This window comes from Pristiophorus japonicus, chromosome 3 (genome assembly GCF_044704955.1).
Source record: "Pristiophorus japonicus isolate sPriJap1 chromosome 3, sPriJap1.hap1, whole genome shotgun sequence".
NCBI lineage: Eukaryota > Metazoa > Chordata > Chondrichthyes > Pristiophoridae > Pristiophorus > Pristiophorus japonicus.
This window is the reverse complement of record NC_091979.1, coordinates 54,694,553-54,716,004: the sequence shown is the minus strand read 5'-3', so window position 1 is coordinate 54,716,004 and position 21,452 is coordinate 54,694,553. Positions and strand designations below refer to the sequence as shown.

Here is a 21,452-nt window from a genome sequence, read left to right as displayed (position 1 = left end):
GAAGTCTGTCAAAGGCTGAGAGGGTCTACAGCATGATAGAAAAGAAGCATTAGCGTGTGTTTATGGGGTAAAGAAAATGCATCAATATCTGTTTGTGTTCAAATTTGAATTGGAAACTGACCATAAGCCAGAGATATCCCTCTTCTCTGAAAGTAAGAGGATAAATACAAATGCATCGCCCCACATCCAGAGATGGGCGCTCACGTTGTCCGCGTACAACTACGCCATCCACCACAGGCCAGGCACTGAAAACTGTGCTGCCATTGCCCACCACGGGGGTGGAAATGGCACAGCCTGCAGATCTAGTCATGGTAATGGAAGCATTCGAGAGTGAGCAATCAGCCGTTACCGCCCGAAAGATTAGAACCTAAACGAGCCAGGACCCCTTACTGTCCCTCAGTAAAAAAACTGTGTGCTTCACGGGAGCTGGCCCAGTGTCCCATTAGAAATGCAGGAAGAGATAAAGCCTTACCAGCGGCGCAAAGATGAAATGTCTATACAAGCAGACTGCCTTCTGTGCGATAATCGGGCAGTGGTACCCAAAAAGGGCAAGGACACTTTTATTAGTGATCTCCACTGTACTCACCCAGGCATTTTAATGATGAAAGCGATGGCCAGATCCCACGTGTGGGGACCAGGTAGCGATGCGGACTTAGAGTCCTGCGTGCACAAATGTAACACATGTTCACAGTTAAGCCATGCACCCAGGGAGGCGCCACTAAGTTTATGGTTTTAGCCCTCCAAACCGTGGTCTAGGGTACATGTCGACTATGCAGGCCCGTTCTTGGGTAAAATGTTCCTAGTGGTTGTAGATGCGTACTCCAAATGGATTGAATGTGACATAATGTCGGCAAGCACGTCCGCTGCCACCACTGAAAGCCTGCGGTCCATGTTTACCATGCACGGCCTGCCTGATGTCCTTGTGAGCAATACGGGCCATGTTTCACCAGTGCCGAGTTCAAAGAGTTCATGACCCGCAATGGGATCAAACATGTTACATCTGCTCCATTCAAACCAGCATCCAACGGTCAAGCAGAGAAAGCAGTGCAAACAATCAAGCAGAACTTGAAGAGGGTAACTGAAGGCTCATGAAAGGGGCACTTAAGATAAGGCTCTCGTTAGTCCACCCTGATCTATATGAACAGGTAGAGAGCAGGCTGCTTCAACGAAGTACATATCATGATAGCGCAAATGTGTCACGCGAAATTGAAATTAATGATCCTGTATTTGTGTTGAACTATGGACAAGCTCTCAAGTGGCTTTCCGGCACTGTTGTGGCCAAAAAGAGTAGAGTATGGTGTTTCGACTCACCTTGTAAATAGTTACACAATTGACTTTGGGGGGGGGGGGGGTGGGGGCGTGTGGATAGTGTTGTTATATATGTAAACCTGTAAATACCTTGTGTAACCACCAGAGGGCTCATCCTCTGGAGTCCCAAGGGATCCCACAATCCCTTGGGAGCACGTGTACTTAAGGAGGCCTCACAGGCTGGAGAGGCACTCTGGAGACTTGTAATAAAAGTCTACGGTCACACTACTTTGAGCTCACAGTATCTGGTCAGACTCTTTATTCATACACAACAGGAAGCATATGGACAGTGACATACATCCGTGTACATTCAGAGACTGAACTCCAAGTCATAGTCAACATCTTCACTGAGGCATACGAAAGCATGGGCCTTACACTAAACATCCATAAGACAAAGGGTCCTCCACCGGCCTGACCCCGCCACACAGCACTACTCCCCAATCAGCAAGATTTACGGCATGGCCCTGGACAACGTGAACCACTTTCCATACCTCGGGAGCCTCTCATCAACAAGGGCCGACATCGATGACGAGTGCGCCAGCACAAACTTCGGCCGCCTGAGGAAAAGAGTGTTTGAAGATCAGGCCTTCAAATCTGCCACCAAGCTCATGGTCTACAGGGCTGTAGTGATACCCGCCCTCCTGTATGGTTCAGAGACATGGACCATATAAAGTAGTCACCTCAAATCGCTGGAGAAACACCACCAACGATGTCTCTGCAAGATCCTGCAGATCTCCTGGGAGGACAGACGCACCAACATTAGCATCCTCGACCAGGCCAACATTCCTAGCATCGAAGCACTGACCACAGTCGACCAGTTCCGCTGGGCAGACCATATTGTTCACATGCCCGACACAAGACTCCCAAAGCAAGCGCTCTACTCGGAACTCCTACACAGCAAGCGAGCCCAAGGTGGGCAGAGGAAGCATTTCAAGGACACCCTCAAAGCCTCCTTGATAAAATGCAACATCCCCACCAACACCTGGGAGTCCCTGGCCAAAGAACGCCGAAAGTGGAGGAAGTGCATCCGGGAGGGCGCTGAGCACTTCGAGTCTCAGCGCCGAGAGTGTGCAGCGGTCAAGCGCAGGCAGCGGAAAGAGCGTGCGGCAAACCAATCCCACCCACCCTTTCATTCAACAACTGTCTGTTCCACCTGTGACAGAGTCTGTAATTCCCGTATTGGACTGTTCAGTCACCTAAGAACTCATTTTTAGAGTGGAAGCAAGTCTTCCTTGATTTCGAGGGACTGCTTATGATGATGATGATATGCATATTGCTGTAAATAGTATAGAAAACAGTTTTAGATCTGATGAAAGTGAAAGTCATTGCTACGGTGAATGTATGCAATTATTGTTACACAAACCACTGCCATCTCCACAAAATTCATCATCCCTCAGGCCCTTTATGATCTCCTAACCTATGACATTCATAATGGCCTGCTTGTAACAAGTAATGATTTTTATCTTTGTGCCACTTCATTCCTGGCACAGTACCATCTGTTCAAGGTTGTCGTCTTCTAAACTGCTTGAGATTTAATTTTGCAGCAAGAAGCTAAGACTGCCATACAGTGTATATATTGCTAGTGACACGAAATGTAAACCATCTTGCAGTGCGAGTGCTTATGTATAGTAAGTTGTATCAGTGCCTTACGATACTTAGCAAACCATCTTTTGCAGTCTGTCTTTTCTCTTCTATTGCGATGGTTCAGAAATAATCTTAATGCCTCGATTTTGTTCTACACTTACAGTCAGGTAGTAGTGAATTGCCGGATAACAATACTCTCTGAAACTATTTAGGCAAATATTAATTGATACCTAAACCTCATTGGATAGTTATTTCTAATGCAAAATAATTGGCATTCATATTCACATTTTGACAAGCACACCCACATATCAGTATGGCATAGTTGCCATTAACTCACATTGCTTACCTTAGCTCTTTTCAAATTGAGTACCTTCTTCTACACATCTTTCCAAGTGCAATAGATTGTTTAGATGCCATGATCTCCAATGTGACTGCCTCCTGTGCCTCCTGGACCCTCATGTTAAGTGACTGGTTGCCTTTTTAATCAGCAAATTTCTCTATCCCCTTCTACGCCTTCTTGCTTAATCAGTGTCCAATCTGTACACTCCATAACTGGGTTGGTATATTAGTCTTTATTTATAAAATGTATTTATGCATCTAAGCACGTGAACACGCGATTCACCATAGTAATGGCACATCAAGAGTGTGTTCCATTACTCCAACCTAGAAGTTCCAACAAATAATGGCATAAGTGAGTTATGCCATTATTTACACTGCGCCATAATTTCCTGGGACTTCTACGCCACTCCGCCGAAACCAAGAAATGTTCATCATCATACCTCCACCCACCATTGCAGCAAATGATGATTGACTAACTCAGTACGTTTATAACGTGTTGTCCATTCCAAAGAGAATGTTATCTGGCATTACGAGGTGATTCTGACAGCAATAACAAATCTTCTACTTTCCTTTGCATTGAGTTGGTCAAAAGAACTCTCCAGTAAGCCTAGTTAAGACTCCAAACAGAAGATGAAGGACAGGTCTAGGTGTTCAAATATGGATGTGCTTATTTGTACTCCAAAAATAGCCACCATGCTCCAACTTTTATCTATGATTGGTCCCCTGGGAGAATAAGCCACACCCTGAAGTTTCACAGGAATGTGTAACTGGAACCGCCCACCCAAAGTTCTTACTGACTTTGCAAATTGTAACTCAATCCACTTTGATTTCCTGAAGTGACAGAGAACAGAGCTCCCCAGAAGACAGCAAGGGTCAGCCAAAGTGCTTTACCCCAGCACAAGTGCATCCTTCCCCACATAGATGGGGCAGACATTGTGTACGGATTATTAACAGGTTTATTTGGGTATGAAGTGAATAGTGACAGTGTTGTGATTTCTGGATATCACCCACACCAACGATATTCCTTGTAGGGGGTTGGAGTAACGTGATCCGTCTTCCTTGAGTTCCCCCTCTGCTCTCCGATTCACCCCACCCCCCACCGCATCTATATCTCTCCCTCTCTCTCTCTCGCCACAGCCTCTCTCTTTCTCTGTCCCCCAGCCCCTCACTCCCCCAGCCTCTCTCTCTCTCTCTCTCCCCCAGCCCCCCTCTCTCTCACTCACCCCCAGCCCCTCTCTCTCCCCCAGCCCCTCCCGGGGGGGGGGGGAGAGAGGGGAGAAGAGAGTCGGGGGGGAGGGGAGAAGAGAGTCGGTGGGGGGGAGAAGAGAGTCGTGGGGGGGGGGGGGAGAGTCGGGGGAGGAGAAGAAGAGAGTCGGGAGGGGGGAAGAGAGTCGGGGGGGAAGCGAGACGGGGGCGAAGCGGGGAGAGTCGGGGGGAGGGGAGAAGCGAGTCGGGGGCAGAGGAGGGAAAGAGACGGAGGGGAAGCAGGGGGAAGCGAGTCACGGGCGGGGGAAGAGAGTCGGGGGCGGGGGAAGAGAGTCGGGGGCGGGGGAAGAGAGTCCGGGTCGGGGGAAGAGAGTCGGGGGCGGGGGAAGAGAGTCGGGGGCGGGGGAAGAGAGTCGGGGGCGGGGGAAGAGAGTCCGGGTCGGGGGAAGAGAGTCGGGGGCGGGGGAAGAGAGTCCGGGTCGGGGGAAGAGAGTCGGGGGCGGGGGAAGAGAGTCGGGGGCGGGGGAAGAGAGTCGGGGGCGGGGGAAGAGAGTCGGGGGCGGGGGAAGAGAGTCGGGGGCGGGGGAAGCGAGTCGGGGGCGGGGGAAGCGAGTCGCGGGCGGGGGAAGCGAGTCGGGGGCGGGGGAAGCGAGTCGCGGGCGGGGGAAGCGAGTCGGGGGCGGGGGGAGAGAGTCGGGGGCGGGGGAAGAGAGTCGGGGGCGGGGGAAGAGAGTCGGGGGCGGGGGAAGAGAGTCCGGGTCGGGGGAAGAGAGTCGGGGGCGGGGGAAGAGAGTCGGGGGCGGGGGGAGAGAGTCGGGGGCGGGGGGAGAGAGTCGGGGGCGGGGGGAGAGAGTCGGGGGCGGGGGGAGAGAGTCGGGGGCGGGGGGAGAGAGTCGGGGGCGGGGGAAGAGAGTCGGGGGCGGGGGAAGAGAGTCGGGGGCGGGGGAAGCGAGTCGGGGGCGGGGGAAGCGAGTCGGGGGCGGGGGAAGCGAGTCGGGGGCGGGGGGAGAGAGTCGGGGGCGGGGGAAGAGAGTCGGGGGCGGGGGAAGAGAGTCGGGGGCGGGGGAAGAGAGTCGGGGTCGGGGGAAGAGAGTCGGGGGCGGGGGAAGAGAGTCGGGGGCGGGGGAAGAGAGTCGGGGGCGGGGGAAGAGAGTCGGGGGCGGGGGGAGAGAGTCGGGGGCGGGGGAAGAGAGTCGGGGGCGGGGGAAGAGAGTCGGGGGCGGGGGAAGAGAGTCGGGGGCGGGGGAAGAGAGTCGGGGGCGGGGGGAGAGAGTCGGGGGCGGGGGAAGAGAGTCGGGGGCGGGGGAAGAGAGTCGGGGGCGGGGGGAGAGAGTCGGGGGCGGGGGAAGAGAGTCGGGGGCGGGGGAAGAGAGTCGGGGGCGGGGGGAGAGAGACGGGGGCGGGGGGAGAGAGTCGGGGGCGGGGGGAGAGAGACGGGGGCGGGGGGAGAGAGTCGGGGGCGGGGGGAGAGAGTCGGGGGCGGGGGAAGCGAGTCGCGGGCGGGGGAAGCGAGTCGGGGGCGGGGGAAGCGAGTCGCGGGCGGGGGAAGCGAGTCGGGGGCGGGGGGAGAGAGTCGGGGGCGGGGGGAGAGAGTCGGGGGCGGGGGGAGAGAGTCGGGGGCGGGGGGAGAGAGTCGGGGGCGGGGGGAGAGAGTCGTGGGCGGGGGAAGAGAGTCGGGGGCGGGGGAAGAGAGTCGTGGGCGGGGGAAGAGAGTCGGGGGCGGGGGAAGAGAGTCGGGGGCGGGGGAAGAGAGTCGGGGGCGGGGGAAGAGAGTCGGGGGCGGGGGAAGAGAGTCGGGGGCGGGGGAAGAGAGTCGTGGGCGGGGGAAGAGAGTCGGGGGCGGGGGAAGAGAGTCGGGGGCGGGGGAAGAGAGTCGGGGGCGGGGGAAGAGAGTCGGGGGCGGGGGAAGAGAGTCGGGGGCGGGGGAAGAGAGTCGGGGGCGGGGGAAGAGAGTCGGGGGCGGGGGAAGAGAGTCGGGGGCGGGGGAAGAGAGTCGGGGGCGGGGGAAGAGAGTCGGGGGCGGGGGAAGAGAGTCGGGGGCGGGGGAAGAGAGTCGGGGGCGGGGGAAGAGAGTCGGGGGCGGGGGAAGAGAGTCGGGGGCGGGGCCAGAGCCACGAAGAGAGTCGGGGCCTCAGCGGAGTCTCGGGCCTCCGATCCTGCTTCTCGGCACCATATGGAGGGAATGATTTGGAGCCGGGAGATGGGGGCGGAGCTTGACAGCATGTCTGTCAAAAAAATGCAGTACAGGCATGGGGTGGGGGGGCTGGACAGAAGCATATCTGTCAAAAAAAGTGCAGTACACTTAGGATCACGTTACTCCAACCCCCTACAAGGGATATCGTTGGTGTGGATGATATCCAGAAATCACAACACTGTCACTATTCACTTCAGTTCACTTAGTTACATTGTTCAAATATACTGAATTATGTATCTTGGCACAGATATTAAGACTAAAAATGAAGCTGGCTAAATAACAGGTATTGAATTGCAAAGAATTCATACGCAATCTGATATGCTGGCATTGATCAATCGCAGAATAGTCATTTAACACAACGCACATCATGGAATGCTTTGGAACTGTCCTCAAGGAACGATGCTTCTATTATGTTGATCTGAAACAAATGGAATGTTTGCCATGTAGGACATTACTTAGTCATTTCAGCTTCTGGTATCCAATGCCTAGTGAAAGAAAGCCCAATTTTTTCACTAAAACTTTCTTCCTGGACCATATGGACCATATACATAGAAACATAGAAAATAGGTGCAGGAGTAGGCCATTCGGCTCTTCGAGCCTGCACCACCATTCAATAAGATCATGGCTGATCATTTACCTCAGTACCCCTTTCCTGCTTTCTCTCCATACCCCTTAATCCCTTTAGCCATAAGGGCCATATCTAACTCCCTCTTGAATATATCCAATGAACTGGCATCAACAACTCTCTGTGGTAGAGAATTCCACAGGTTAAGAACTCTGAGTGAAGAAGTTTCTCCTCATCTCAGTCCTAAATGGCTTACTCCATATCCTTAGACTATGTCCCCTGGTTCTGGAATTACCCAACATCGGGAACATTCTTCCTGCATCTAACCTGTCCAGTCCCGTCAGGATTTTATATGTTTCTGTGAGGCCCCCTCTCATCCTTCTAAACTCCAGTGACACAGGCCCAGTCGATCCAGTCTCTCCTCATATGTCAGTCCTGCCATCCCGGGAATCAGTCTCGTGAATCTTTGCTGCACTCCCTCAATAGCAAGAACGTCCTTTCTCAGATTAGGAGACCAAAACTAAACACAATATTCCAGGTGAGGCCTCACTGAGGCCCTGTACAACTGCAGTAAGACCTCCCTGCTCCTATACTCAAATCCCCTAGCTATGAAGGCCAACATACCATTTGCCTTCTTCACCGCCTGCTGTACCTGCATGCCAACTTTCAATGACTGAAAGTCAAAGGATCAACGGCCCTGAATTTGTGGTCCCTATAGGTGCATACGAGGTGCGTACGCACCCATAGGTGCCCCGCAAGTTCTGGGTTTAGGCATGCACTGCGTATATGTCTAAACCCAGAACTTGTGATGTCAAGAATCCTCTTGACAGATCGCACGCATCCGGAAGTAAAAGGCCTCCGCGGGCCAACTTCTGCCCAGCGAATGCCCTTGAAATTCTTACAACTGATAAAAGCAGGAGTAAGGCCTGCTTTTCTCAGTGTAAGACTTTTAAAGGTCAGGAAAATATATTTTTTCAATAATTTAAACATTTAAATACCAGAGAAAGTTAATTTTATTAAAGCTAAGTTTATTTTTAAACCCCTTAAAATATGTTAATTTATTTTTCAAAAAATTTAAATTTTGATTTAAATAATTAATTAAATTCCATTTTGATTCATTTTAAAGATGAGATTTAAAAATATATATATTTTAAGTGTGTGTATTTTTGGGGCTATTCCCATTCATAATCACAAGTATGAATGGGAATTCCCCTACTTTGGTTGGGCCGGCCCACGTGATCCTAGGGACGCCTGTGAAGCTCCTACGTGCCTGGGATACGTGAGCCTCTAAACAGGCCTTCACGTAGAGGCCAAGGACTGCAAGTCTCCGAACCTCCCAGGTAAGTTCGTAGAAAGTTTTCAGGTCAGAGGCATCTGCCCACAGGAAATCTCCGACCGCAATTTCTGCACCAATGTTTTAGAAATGACCATCAGTAGCCATTGAGAATGCCCATCTAATTGCTGTTAGCACTCAGAGCAGCACTTTGACCTTAGTGTGGACACCTCAATAACAAAAGTAATTAAGACAACTATTGCAATTTCTTGACAAATGTGGATAAGCATCAGAAATATATCAAACTAACTGATGGCTTCTACAGAAGGACCCTTTATTAAATTACATGAAAACTCACATGAGTGTTCTGTTAGAAATTATCTTCAAGGATTATTGCCTTTTAATTCTCCCAGTCAATGATATCAAGAATGTATCTTGTGGTATGTGGAGAATTAGAATATAAAGAAACAGAAAATAGGAGTAGTAGCAGGCCATTCGGCCCTTCGAGCCTGCACCACCATTCAATATGATCATGGCTGATCTTCTATCTCAACACCATATTCCCACTTTCTCCCCATACCCCTTGATGCCTTTTGTGTCTAGAAATCTATCTATCTCCTTAAATATATTCAGTGACTTGGCCTCCACAGCCTTCTGTGGTAGAGAATTCCACAGGTTCACCACCCTCTGAGTGAAGAAATTTCTCCTCATCTCAGTCCTAAATTTCCTACCCCGTATCCTATTACCCCTTGTTCTAGACTTCCCAGCCAGGGGAAACATCCTCCCCGCATCCAGTATGTCCAACCCCATCAGAATTTTATACGTTTCAATGAGATCCCCTCTCATTCTTCCAAACTCTAGTGAATGCAGAACAAGTCGACCCAATCTCTCCTCATAAGACAGTCCTGCCATCTCAGGAATCAGTCTGGTAAACCTTCGCTGCACTCCCTCTATCCTTTCTTAGGTAAGGAGACCAAAACTGCAATACACCAGGTGTGTTCTCACCAAGGCCCTGTATAACTGTAGTAAGACATCCTTGCTCCTGTACTCAAATCCTCTTGCAAGAAGAAAGGTTATACAGTTGTACCTCCAGTCCGGCACCCTCAGGACCTGACCGGTGCCGGAACAGAGAATTTTCCGAAACATGGGAGGTCTCGCTTACTGGTACCAGTGGACAGCACTGGGCTCCTGTGAGTGCGTGCTGGCAGCCTGTGAGCGGTTCCCTCAGCATCCATGCACACACTCACTGACTGACAGCAGCTCCCAGCCGATCACCGAACACACTGATGGCAGCCATTGCAGATGATGAAAGCTTAAAAAAAAATAAACCCTCCATTCTCTCAGGCCCAACTAATGCTGAACCACTGATGTTTCTGGATGAGAGCGTCCTGGGCTGGAAAGGTACAACCTGTACCAGTATTGACTATTCAAGATACAAACAAATTAAATATGGTAAAAACATACTTACCTTTTGTTTATGATAAAGGTTATGTATTACTTCCCATTATTTCTTCCCATTTTTTCCAACTCAGAATAATATATTATGATGTTGGAACTACATCCACTTGACATTCAGAGTTCTTACATCACTGTCATCTTTATTAACCTACCATTTGCATCACACAGTCTGTACTGTACCTACTGCATATAGGTTTAAAAAAGTCACGATTAATCTATATACCATCGATCGTAAATAACAATAAACAGCAGTTAGTTGAAGGCAGTATTTCAATCTTATGGTTCATGATGTTTTGAGATTCACTTGATTGAATTGCTGCCTTGTAATGGACTGCCAGCCATCTATTATCCAATATGCTATATATAAAGGAAAGCCATAACCTAGTGAAAGAAAGCCCAATATTTCTCACTAAAACTTTCTTCCCGTCTTTCAAATGGACCACACATATTATTTCCCAGTAGAAACCTCTTATCAGTGTCATAATCTGGTAAATCTACTCTCTTCCTGTCACATGATTGTAAACCATAATGGCCATAATGTCGAATCTTAGGAAAAAAGTGCCTGTGGTAATGGTAGATATGAACTCCAAAAGGAATACCTAGAATGGGAAAATAAATGGAGGACTGTATTGAATATAAGGAATAAAAATGGCCAGGAGTCTGTTCAAAAGTGTAAAACATCCGAAAATTTAGATGAAGTTCATAAACTGCTCAAATTTTATTCTCACATTTTAAGATTTCATCAGCTTTGCAATAAACACCCACCCATCTGTTAGTCACTGAATATTTCTCAACAGAATGAAAACAGTCAAATTGGTCCTGAAGCAGTTTTTTCTCCCCTAGATTATACCTCACCAAACATTGAACTCTTACAAAAGCAAAATACTGCGGATGCTGGAATCTGAAATAAAAACAGAAAATGCTGGAAATATCAGCAGGTTATATATCAACAGATTGTGTTGCATCTCGAACTTTTCCAGTTCTGAAGAAGGGTCACAGACCCGAAACGTTAACTCCACAGATGCTGCCTGACTTGCTGAGATTTCCAGCATTGTCTGTTCAACTCTTACAGTTGAGTAAACTAGAAAATATATGATACAGTAAGGATTTAGATTTTTTTTCCTGGTGTAACCCAACCAATTGTATTTTCAATCACTGATGCTTATTGAGCCCAAGGAAAACATGCATCAAAGCCTTCAACATTTTTACCTGATCAGAAAAATCCCCAGATCAACCAACATCAATGTTCTCAATCCAGAGCATATATTTGGTGTTTATTGCAAGAAATTGATTTCCAAAAGCTGATCCAAACCTCTTAACATGTAACCTATCTTGCTATCAAACAGTGCCTGCGATGCTTTGGTGTTGCACCCCATGCATCACACTTTAACATTACATTTTGGTGTTATACTTTGTGAAACAAGAACAAATACAACTCTAACTATCCAGACTTATCTGTAACAATGCAGACTCATCTACCAAAAGATAAGATTCAATAAATCAACTCTGTCCACAAATTTTTCAAATCCTTTCAGTCACCAATTTTTTTCTCATTAACTAACATTTCTAATATCCAAAAGAAAACACTTGAAAGCTACAGCATCACTCACAAATCAAAACTTGAAGTTGATAGTGCTCTCCAGAGCGAACACTCACTCTGTTGGCTTCAGGGAGGTGGAGCAGTCTGAACATGTACGTGACAAAGTCAGTCATGCATTAGGAGGATTCTGACAAAATAATGGCAGACTATCTCATAACCACGAGGTATACCTCTTCATGGTGTAAAAGATCATTGAGTTTCTTTCTGAATTAGTTGAAGACAAACTGCAGAATGAACTTTTCAAGTAAAGTTTCTAATGTTATCCATGGTTAAACAATTTGCTTAAAGGAACAGCAATTGTGTGAGACTGCGCTACTAATTTTTCAGTGTGGCCCCCCCGCCCCCCCTCCACTGGATTGCTGCTGGTTTCAGTTTACCTGTTCTAAATATGCATATGACGTGATGGGGGGCAGGGAGCTGGGAGAGGCGTGTGATCACTACCCAGCACATATTCCCAGCATCCGCACCCGTTATCACAACTTCACAAAGCCTCGGGAGCATGGATATCATTCCTTGCAGTGGCCTACTCTCTCTCCATTTCGCCCCCTGCAAGTAGCACCCAAGATCTCGGTCTTGGCCGAGTCCTCCAGTGGGACCTTAGCTCCAATCTTCAGAATGTTTTAGCTCCTTTAACATCGCTCCTGCTTCTTCTGATCTTGTTGGCCCAGTAGAAATTTCCTTTTCTTCAGTGCCAGGCTCTGACTTGGCGACAGCAATCTCGTCAGGAGTCCACCCTGCCAAACAAATGACCCAAGAAAGTGTGCCAGGGTTGCAGCAGAGTCATAACAGGCTGGAAGTCGTACTCTGCTGGAATACCACTGAGGGAGGCAAATACTAACCAGTGTCTCTCCTTATCCTATATGTTCTATTGAGTTGTTTTCTTTGTCCAAATAAAAACTAAACTGGAAGCACTTCTTCAAGCAAAGAGTGATTAATACCAGGAAAGGCAATTTGGGTAGAACAGTGGAGGCAAATACTCCCGCGTTGTTCAAGGTGAAGTTGATTGCTGTGATCAGAGGGATTGTAACTTCCTATGAAAGAATGAGCTAGATGGACTGAATGGCCCTCAACTTTACTCATCTTTGGGAATGGAATTCTGAAAGTTTTTCAAGTAAATACAAAGGCTTCCGATACTAACACCCATATTTTGGTAATAGTTAAAAGATGTAAACAATCTGATTTATCATAGCTATGCTAGTCAGATATCCAAGGACAGTATCCAGGCAAAAATATCTGCTTCCCCCACTCTCCACTGGCTGGATCCCCAATACCTACTGACCAACTTCCAATTACTCACTTCCCATATTGCTCACTCTCCACACTGCTCATTCATGTCCTCAACTACACACCATCTCCAAATGCACTGCTCATGCACAACTGCTCACTAATCCAATATTTGCTACATCTCCAAATGCTAATTCCCCAAATTCTCACCATCCAAGCCCCCATCCCAAATATTCGCTACCCCAATACTAGTCTATGCCATACATAGGGCTCAAGTTTCGGCCTGAGTTGCTCCTATTTCCTATTTTTTTGGAGCAACTAGTTTAGAATGGAGTATCTTAGAAATTGCAATTCTCGGCATTTAGTTTGCTCCAGTTCTAGTGAGTTAGAATAGTTTCATTTCAGAACAGATTTTTTTCAAAAGGGGGCATGTCTAGCCACTTATTCCTGTTTTGCAAGATTAGGCAGCGAAAACTTACTCCAAACTAACTTAGAATGGAGTAAGTGTAGATTTTTGTACGCTCAGAAAAATCTTGCCTACACTTATAAATCAAGCATAGGGAATGAGAGATTGGGGGGGGGGGAAGAGGGGGGTTTACAAACATTAAACACTTCACTTTTACAAGTAAAGAGCCATCATCAATAATAAATGATAAATAAATCAATAAATCAACCAATAAATCAATCAAATAAAATTAAAAAATTAAAAATTAAAAAAATAATTAAAAAATCACTCAATAAATAAAAAATTATTTCTACTCACCTATTGCAGCACCGGGGAGAAGAGAGGGGGACGGGGGAGAAGAGAGGGGGAGGGGGGAAGGTGGGAGAAGAGAGGGGGAGGGGGAGAAGAGAAGAGGGGGGGGCAAAAGAGACGAGAGGGGGGAGAGGAAGATGAACGGGGGGAAGCTGAATGGGCCCCGCCGAGGACTTCGGGCAGGGACCGCACGCAGCAGATGCTGGGCTGCTGCCGCCGATTCTTCTGGTAGGGCCTGCTCCCAGCGAGATGCCGGACGGGCAGGCCCTACCGACGAAGCCGGGCCCCGCCGAGGACTTCGAGCGGGGCCCGCACGCAGCAGATGCTGGGCTGCTGCCGCCGCCGATTCTTCTGGTAGGGCCTGCTCCCAGCGAGATGCCGGACGGGCAGGCCCTACCGACGAAGCCGGGCCCCGCCGAGGACTTCGAGCGGAGCCCGCACGCAGCAGATGCCGGGCCGCCGCCGCCGATTCTTCGGGCAGGGCCCGCCCCCAGCGAGAGGCTGGGCGGACCCGCCGACAAGGTAAGATGCGTCAGGCCACTTGGCCCGGGATAGGGGCGACGTCCCTTCGGCCTGGGATAGGGTCGTCGCCCGGAGACAGGACGTGCTGGGAGCTACTGCGAACGCGTGCAGCTGCCGGCACTGTTTTTGGCGCAGGGCTGTAGCTCCACCCCCAGCAGCTCCTGCTGTGCAGCGCCGACCTGGAAATGGGCCGACAACTATTTGAGAATCGCAAGGTAAGTATTCGGTGCAATTTTTGTTCTACAAATTAGGCGGGCCTCGTCAATGTGCGCCGTTCTAGCGGGAGTCCGAAACTTGAGCATATACTCTATTCCATCTTTGACTGATTATGCATTGCCCCTTCATCACTTCTTGAGGCCTATAGTTTGAGAACACACTAGAACCCCCAAAACCTCATTACTTTCCTCCCCAATTACTTATTACTCTCTCTATCTATTCATTTCACCAAACCACCTACTTATTCTAACAACGCCTCCCAAATACTTTTCCTTTAAGCCACGTAACGTGAGGCTGCACATTCCTGGACCAGCTTTTACAATGTTGAAACATTGTGCATCGGCCGCGCAGCCCCTTAAAGGGGCCATGCACCCAAAACAAATTAAGGGGAAGCATTGCTCAGTACCCCTCTCATGAATACATCTTCTCATTTGTCGTTAAGATTGTCATGTCCTTTCACTGCTCAAGAGTAACACCACAGGGAATCAACTGATATACAGATAAAAACATTGTATTTTTGTCTTTCATACTTATTATGCACCTGATTGAATGTGAAATTTGAACCAGCCATCAGCATGAAATCATAAATGAAGATACAAAGAACGTATGAATTAGAAGTGAGGAAAATGTGGATAAATGTCCAAGTGAGTACATATGATAACAATGAATAATTCTTATTTAATAAATAATCTAGTATGAGCATCATTCAAATTCTACCAATAAAATAAAGCAGAAAGCAAGCCGATGTAACTGTCCCATTATTGTATTATTTTATTTTAAATTATTTTTGGTGCCATCTTGATTTTCCCACTGTGAGCACGTATTACAGGAAATGAGGTTTGTAACATAACAAAGACATGAAAAAATTACAACATTTTCTTTTAAAACTTTCTGATACAATAGCATTAACTGTGTTTGAAATGCCTGTAAAATGTTTTCTGTTGGTGGCCATTGCCTATGTGAGACGTTTGAGTCTGCAGTTTTTGGCTGCATCATCGTTCACTGAAGAAATTCAAGCCAGCTGGTTACATCTCCCAGCATGCACAACTTCTAGCAATGTTTCTGATGGACTGCAAGGCTATCCATTCGGAGAGAGCCTGGGTGTGCTGTTTGCAACCACTGTCTCCCGCCAATCTGGTCTAGCAATGGAAAATTACTAAAACGAACAGTACAGATAGCACTTTCCTGAAAAAAAATTCAAGGGGCTGTTTATAGCACATTTCATGTGAGATAAATTAAAGTTCAAACAATGCCAACATTTCAAATGTGGAATGCTTATATTTTGTAATGTGTTCAAAACCTTCCACCAGCTGCATTTATTTTATTTATGTTTATACTTGGTATTCAAAATTAACGATTATTCATGTAAACAGGTAACGAGCCCTCAAATATAAAGCTCTAAATTTAAAATTCTTTTATCCAAAGATTCTCCTAAAGGGGCAATTTTGACCCTGCCTGTCCGGCACAAACTGCGAGACCAGGCAGTTAAAAATGGACTTGGGACCGATCCCGCAGGCTGCGATTATGACCTGCTTTTTTGAGCAGGCAAAGACACCTGCCAGAAACTGTTGGGGTCCTTCTTTAAATATGGGCTTCGTTGATGTTATTGGAACCTGACTCCTATATTAATGATGGGCCTGAGCCGGGAATCCAATGTAGCTTTCCCAAGAAGAGGAGATAGGGCCAGAAGAGGCCTAAGTAGTTAAGCCGTTTTATTTCTTTTTACTTTCCTTGTAGGGCCAAGGTATTTCAGGCCTCCCCTGTCCTGGGCCCATGCTCACCGATTGATTTCCTCGAGTGTCGGGGACAGCTCCTTCGGTCCCTGGCGGTGGCCTCCAGCCGACCAACATTGCGCTCCTGCCCTCTGGCCAGCTATCGCTTCCTGCTGGCTTCTGATATGAAACTGACCGGGGGCATGCAGGGGAGGCCCAGGAGTTAAAATCTCCCCAGCCTCACACTTGCCAGCCTCCTTGAAACACCCGCCCAATTTCCACCAGAGTTAAAATCGGAGCTTAATTATTGCTGCAGAGTTATTTGATAAAGAAGGAAACATGTAAATATTAAGATTAAATCGAAGTTTGATATATTTCATTGCTATGAAAGATTTACCCTAAACAATAGACCGCAAAGTCACGATTTTGTCAAGTTCTGCTCGTAGCTCACTGGGGAAAATAGCGACTTTATGACTCAAGCTTGTACCAGCCATGAAGAGGCATTGTTAGAAATTAGGGGTGCCTAAAAATGTTTATAGTTATGCGAATAATACTGTGTTTAAATGATTGTATTAGAGTGTGAGACAAGTAAGGGGTTATCCCTGGAAAATGAGTGTGAGAGACACGAGCCTTGGGAGGATAGGGCCGGATGAGATAAGGAGAGGACAGTCCTCAACATGCTGGAAGGCCATGACTGGTTAAGTACAGACCCCATGTGTAATGATTGAGAGGAGACTCCTGACAGGTGGGAGATAAAAGGAGGACTGGCCTTTTTCCATGGCTTAAACAAGGAACTCGGCATGCCATTGGGCACCTTGTTTTAAGGGGAACCTCGATAGGTTAAATGGTCCTGTCCATATTGTACCCCAGGCCCACCCCTAAAAAGAGAATAAAAGGAAGACCTAAAGAACCCTTAGTGCAGACAGTGGAGTAAGGACCTCCTGAGAGTGGAGTTAATGCTGACTGCACTCTTGGGTAGTTCAGGATAGTTCAGGAAGGGAGAGGAAGAAGAACTGTTCACAAACACCAGCCGTCTGCCCGATCGAGTCCGGTACCAGCTGCTTGTCACTGTCGTATGTTTTAGCTGTATATCTAATATATTCCATCCTAAACTCCGATTAAACACAATATACCCACCATATTGGTTTGCACTCGATCCTGATTATTTGAAGGACAGAGATAAATTAATCTCATCAACCTTGAAGGTCTGAGCTGATTTTGGACATGTTTCAGAAACTTTCTTTTACCTACAAAATGCAGTCTTAAATACAAGATGAAACTCAAACACAATTTCAGCTCTCTAACAAAAGCAACCATTCTTGGCCCATATTTTGTTAAAAGCACAAAATCTACGACTCAAAAGGTAAAGAGCTGCTCCCCATACTATCTATGATGATGATATAGACATTTATTTATGCATGTGTAGTATGAAAGCTGAACATCTTTATTTATTTATCTACTTTTAGTTTGGAAGGAAAATAATATTTATTTTCTAGAAACTAATTTTAAAAAAAACTTATTTCACTGTCTTTGGGAAGATCTCCTGCCAACTTCTTTCTCACTCCCTTCACTAGCATGCCCATTTCTCCACCCTCCCCCCTTTCCAACAGCAAAGCAAACCACAACGCCTCGGGAGATCTGTTCATTTTGTAAATGTATCATCCACAGGGCTGAGATGAAGGATAATATTGAATAGAATGAACAGAGTTGCGTACGATAAGTCTGATCATGGGTTGGACCAAACAACAGGTATTGTGGGACTATATCATTGTTGGAATAAGGCTTCCGTTGTATCTGTGGGAATCTTGCACCAGACCCTGACAGAAATAGACTAGGCCAATCATCAATTTAACAACAACTTGATTTATACAGCCTTTAACATAGTAAAACGTCCCAAGGCCCTCCACAGGAGACTTATCAAACAAAATCTGACACCAAGCTACATAAGGAGATATTAGGGCAGATGGTAGGTTTTGATGAGCGTCTTCAAGGAGGAAAGAGAGGTAGAAAGACGGAGAAGTTTAGGGAGGGAATTCCAGAGCTTAGGGCCTTGGCAGCTGAAGGCACGGCCACTAATGGTATACAATATACAGATATACAATGGGATAGGAAACCAAAGCTATGGTGCTAGCGACACAAACTTAAGTACCAATTTTGATGGTTCTTAGTGCTAAAATAAAATGAGAAGGAGGGAGAAAATAAAATAAGATACAAAGCAAACTTCCCATCAGTGTGATTGCTATTATGGAGTCTGTCATTGTGCTAAGTGTTGTTGTGAAAAATAGAATTGAATTCTATATAGGCACAAGTTTGACTGATTAAAATGTTGGGGTAAGTCACAGGAATGACTAAGTATACTTACTTAGAGGGAGAGGGAGGGAGAAAGAGAAACCTGGAAGGGGAAAAGGAAGGTAGTGAGGAAAAGACAAAGATAAGCTTTCAGTGGGAGCTTTAAATATAGCCACTAGGGCTGTAAAGGTCATCCAGGATGTATTATTGCATGCACAGGTTACTTATAATCCAAGGACAACACTTTAACATTTCTATCTAGCAAATGTCAGTCAGTATTTATTTTATCCTTTGGCTACAAGTTAAGTATCAGTCCTTTAATAAGATTTCATACTCTCCAAACAATGTTTCAAAGAGCAACGGTACACAAATTTGACCATTTTGGAGAGTGACAGTGTTAAAATATTGACCGATTTATAAATAATAATGCTACAAGCCCAAGGATATCATTACTTCATCAAATTCACTGACTTCAAAGTCAAGGTACAAACTTTAGCTCCTACAACCAGAGAGTTATAGTCAATAATTCTTTTACTCTTGCCCTTTGGCTTCAATCACTGACCAGAACTTCAACTTCAGTAAATACTTCGATGGGCAATAGACATTGTGAATCTTTGCTGTCAATACTGGGGAATGGAATATTTTTCCACTTTTTTTGTGTTAGCATTAAGTACTCCCTTGGCAGGTATACCATATAATACGTACAAAATAAAGTTCACAATCAAACTGAATAGCAGAGGGCCTACTACAACACTTTGTGATGTCTCTGAGCAAGACTGACAATTTAGTAACCAGTAGCGCTGAATATTGGGCAATTCTGTGCTCTGGATAAATCCACTGTGAACTGTGTTAAGACTGGCCATACCCATTTCACTTGTTCATTCATTAACAACCTCCATTTATAAAGTGCTTTTAACATAGTAGAATCGCCCAAGGCATTTACTTAAATTGCAAGAAATCCAAAAACCAGATCGCTAAGGTGACAGGACACTACTGTCAAATGCGAGCATCTTCACTGGGATTACAAAAGTTAATGGTCGCTTAGAAAGAAAGAACTTGCATTTCCATAGCACCTTTCAAGTCCTCAAGATACTTCTAAACATTTCACAGCCAATCGTCCAGATTACTTTTGAAGCGTAGCCAGTTTTATTTTGTAGGCAAACATGGCAATCAATTTGTGCATAATAAGGTCCCATAAGCAACAATGAGATACATGACTAGATAATCTGTTTTTGGAGATGCTGATTGAGGGAAGAGAACCCTTTGAATAGTGCCATGAGTTCCTTTAAGTCCAACTGAATAGGCAAGAAGATCCTTGGTTTACCATCTCACCTGAAAGATGGCACCTCCATCAATGCAGCATTCTGTCAGTACTGCACTGAAGTGTCAAACTGACTTTCTGCATGTTACCAACATTTGCTTTACCCATCCCAGGGAATACACTAGGCAGCATCAGATTGGAATTCTGGTCAGGTAATGTAGCTCTTTTCATTTTTTTATTAAGCCTTACTGGCTGAAAACTATTTGAATACGCAGTGGAAATCTACATTTAGCAGACTAGGGCATAATGGGTTAATAGTTTGAAGCATTTTCTCATTCTCATCAGATTTTTGTGATTGGGCAAAATTGGAAACCTGACAGTACAAATAAATGACGGAAAATTCTAGGTGGAATCTTAGGAGATATATCTCGCCCACAGCCGTCACTAAAAGAGTGTTTGTAGTAGATCAGTTTATTTTCTTTTCCTCCCTCACTCTGGATTGCTTTTTTCCTAAAGCTCATGTGGCCATTCTTCAAGTGTGAATCTAGACAGTGAGTTCCCATGATATAAAATAGTTTTCACTGTTATTTAGTGACATCAGAGGCAAACAGAACATGACACCCCTGCCCTCTGAGTCATGTCTCAGCAGTATGACCCTTTACCTTAATTAGTGTCAAATTTGGGGTAGTTCTGTGCTGCTAGCTAATGTTCACTAGGGTCTGTGTTAAAACTGCCTAAACTAAATTTACATAGGAACTATATAGACATACTTTCATCCCATCAATCTGGGTTTGATTCAAATCCAGGTCCCAGAGATGAAAGGACAGTGTGCTAACCCACTGCACCACCCAATCCCTATATGATTAACCTCTTTAGTCACTCACTGCTTGAAAGTGTTTCCAGGCCATAATAAATACTGTACATTCAGCATGTGGTGACATTCCTGTCAATCACATTTATGTTTCACCACCAGAGTTTTAACATTCCCTCGAAGGGTCTGTAGGTATAGAAAGCGGGCATTTCTTGGAAATGTCGGAAGAGACAATTGACCTTATCATTCATTCGGGGAAGTAGCTTAACTGCGCAAATATAAGAGCGCACATTATTGCATTAGAAAAGGTTCAAATGCTGGATGCAGCTGGAGAGTTGGCAACCATTTCCCTTTAAAGCTCAGACCTAACCAGAAGAATGTGCAGTATGCAGTGTGCAGGAATGATGAGGGACAGAGGAACTGTGCACTCAGCATTCTGAAGTATTATGAGCTGGCATCTGAACCATTGCCAAGTTAATAGACGTTGAAAGATAATGAGTTTGAAATTGTGTGTTAAATTGAGTTTTTGTTTCGCACATTTTTGACCTAAATGACAGGGGTTTACCATTTTGCAGTGTTAAACTAATGGGATTCCTTTTTTGTTAAAGTTTCATTTAAATAGCTCCTGAAATTAGAATGATGGTACACTAGTCCAGTAAAAAGCTGTCAATTAATTAATGCTGCAGTTGTTTTAGTTAAAATACCAAACGATATTCAGAAAAGCGCTGCAGTTTAAACCAGTTAAGTTTCCAGTTCCCTCGACTTTTCAGGTTTGACTTTAGCCAAGACACGCATGCTTTCCTTTGGGAATCCAGTTTGGATTTTGAAATTAGTTTTACAAATACAATAAATATTCAAAGTATTCTATATGATCTGGCAAACTAATGGAAGCAAATGTATACTTACAATTGTATCCACACATGTAAGCAATTCTGGTGCTGTAAATTCACCACAATATCCTTATACATATAAACTGGGCATAACCCAGTGTAACCCTTGAAAGGTATGCAACGGTACAAGCTATCCTATTGTATACAAGTTTACTTTTAGATAAATGTTAATCAATTTCATATAACAAGATTCCACTATATATGTTTTATTCTCCGTGAAAAAAATTCTGATGGAACGCAGTC

The 21,452-nt window shown here is 45.9% G+C and overlaps 1 protein-coding gene across 11 annotated transcripts in view; it reads right to left on the bottom strand.

The window, feature by feature from the left end:
• Positions 1-21,452, bottom strand: part of gtdc1 (glycosyltransferase-like domain containing 1) — a 473,428-nt gene that overhangs the window by 29,605 nt on the left and 422,371 nt on the right. For 5 of the 11 annotated variants that reach the window (XM_070875358.1, XM_070875359.1, XM_070875360.1 and 2 more), the window contains exon 10: positions 15,023-15,431. The exons of 5 other annotated variants lie outside the window; for them this stretch is intronic. In XM_070875358.1, the coding sequence (XP_070731459.1) occupies positions 15,297-15,431 (135 nt within the window). In that variant the 3' untranslated portion in view covers positions 15,023-15,296. Of the gene's footprint in view, positions 1-15,020; positions 15,432-21,452 lie in introns of those variants that run through there. One more of the 11 variants, XM_070875367.1, reaches the window with a different exon arrangement.